Raw genomic sequence first — 1,579 nt, forward strand, 5'->3', positions numbered from 1 at the left:
TTTGGTCAATCTGTTTTATATAGGTGTGAACCTAACAAACAATTCAATGTATTCATTACAATAACTAGTTTTGACCAATCTGTTTTATATAGGTGTGAAGCTAACAAACAATTCAATGTATTCATTACAATAACTAGTTTTGACCAATCTGTTTTATATAGGTGTGAACCTAACAAACAATTCAATGTATTCATTACAATAACTATTTTTGGTCAATCTCATTGTAATGAATACATTGAATTGTTTGTTAGGTTCACACCTATATAAAAAACTAGTTTTGACCAATCTGTTTTATATAGGTGTGAAGCTAACAAACAATTCAATGTATTCATTACAATAACTAGTTTTGACCAATCTGTTTTATATAGGTGTGAACCTAACAAACAATTCAATGTATTCATTACAATAACTATTTTTGGTCAATCTATTTAATCTGTTCACTAAGTGGAAGTATTAGAATAGAAATTACCCTATCAGTAACTAAGTGTGAGATACTTTAAATAAGCAGTGGTTTACTTTTTTTTCACTTTGACGATAAAACGTGTCACATGATTTAATTCAATATGGTTTCAGTATTCTATCACACACTATATCACACTCCCAAATTTCTCTTGATAAAGCCATCACAGTAAATATTACTTACCTGCTCCAAGTACTGGGGGTGGTTTCAATAAATGTTGGTCTTTCACACAGAAATTTTGTGGATGGAAATTTTGTACAAATGGCAAGTTCTGAGGAAGATTAGTATTTGGCAAAGCACTAAGTGGTAACGTTGGAAGAGGTTTAAAATTATGGCTCAGTTTAGATTTACTTCCAGTAGATGTCCCCGAGACATGTTTATGATTTATATCACTTGGACCAACTGTATGGCGACGGATCACTTGGTAATTAAAAACAGTTTCTCTAGTGGATTCCTCTCTATCAGATTCCAGTGTGAACTCGCCAAACTATCAGAACAAAATGTTTTATAAAGAATTAATATAGGTTGTGTGTTTCACGCTAAAACAGTCAAACCTACATTTTTGTTTCATACAATCTTGAAAATTTGTAGTTATACAAATTTTACAATTCAGTTTCATTGTTAAACTAAAAAGAAACTTAATCTATATCATGTAACAATATGCACTGTTTAGTTTAGAAACTGAATTATTTTTGTGAAAAATAAGTTATTAACTTATAGCTACACATCTATTAAATCTAAGACACAGAAATGACAGAATCAGAATGTAGTTACTATTTTCAGACATCGAGATAATTTATGAAGTGCTTATAAAGATAATTTTTTAATATTATCTCACAAAAAGTAATAGTGAAATCATGTCCCTGTCAATTACCTGAAAGTAACTGTGAAATCATATCCCTGTCAATTACCTGACAGTAACAGTGAAATCATGTCCCTGTCAATTACCTGAAAGTAATAGTGAAATCATGTCCCTGTCAATTACCTGAAAGTTATAGTGAAATCATATCCCTGTCAATTACCTGACAGTCATAGTGAAATCATATCCCTGTCAATTACCTGAAAGTAATAGTAAAATTCATATCCCTGTCAATTACCTGAAAGTAATAGTGAAATCAT

The 1,579-nt window shown here is 30.4% G+C and overlaps 1 protein-coding gene across 3 annotated transcripts in view; it reads right to left on the reverse strand.

The window, feature by feature from the left end:
• Nucleotides 1–1,579, reverse strand: part of LOC106470309 (serine/threonine-protein kinase SIK3-like) — an 83,364-nt gene that overhangs the window by 11,381 nt on the left and 70,404 nt on the right. For all 3 annotated transcript variants that reach the window (XM_013930854.2, XM_022398914.1, XM_022398915.1), the window contains one exon: nucleotides 644–947. In XM_013930854.2, coding sequence (XP_013786308.1) covers nucleotides 644–947 — 304 coding nt within the window. The remainder of the gene's footprint in view (nucleotides 1–643; nucleotides 948–1,579) is intronic.

Source organism: Limulus polyphemus, unplaced genomic scaffold (genome assembly GCF_000517525.1).
Source record: "Limulus polyphemus unplaced genomic scaffold, Limulus_polyphemus-2.1.2 Scaffold3935, whole genome shotgun sequence".
NCBI classification, from domain to species: Eukaryota; Metazoa; Arthropoda; class Merostomata; order Xiphosura; family Limulidae; genus Limulus; species Limulus polyphemus.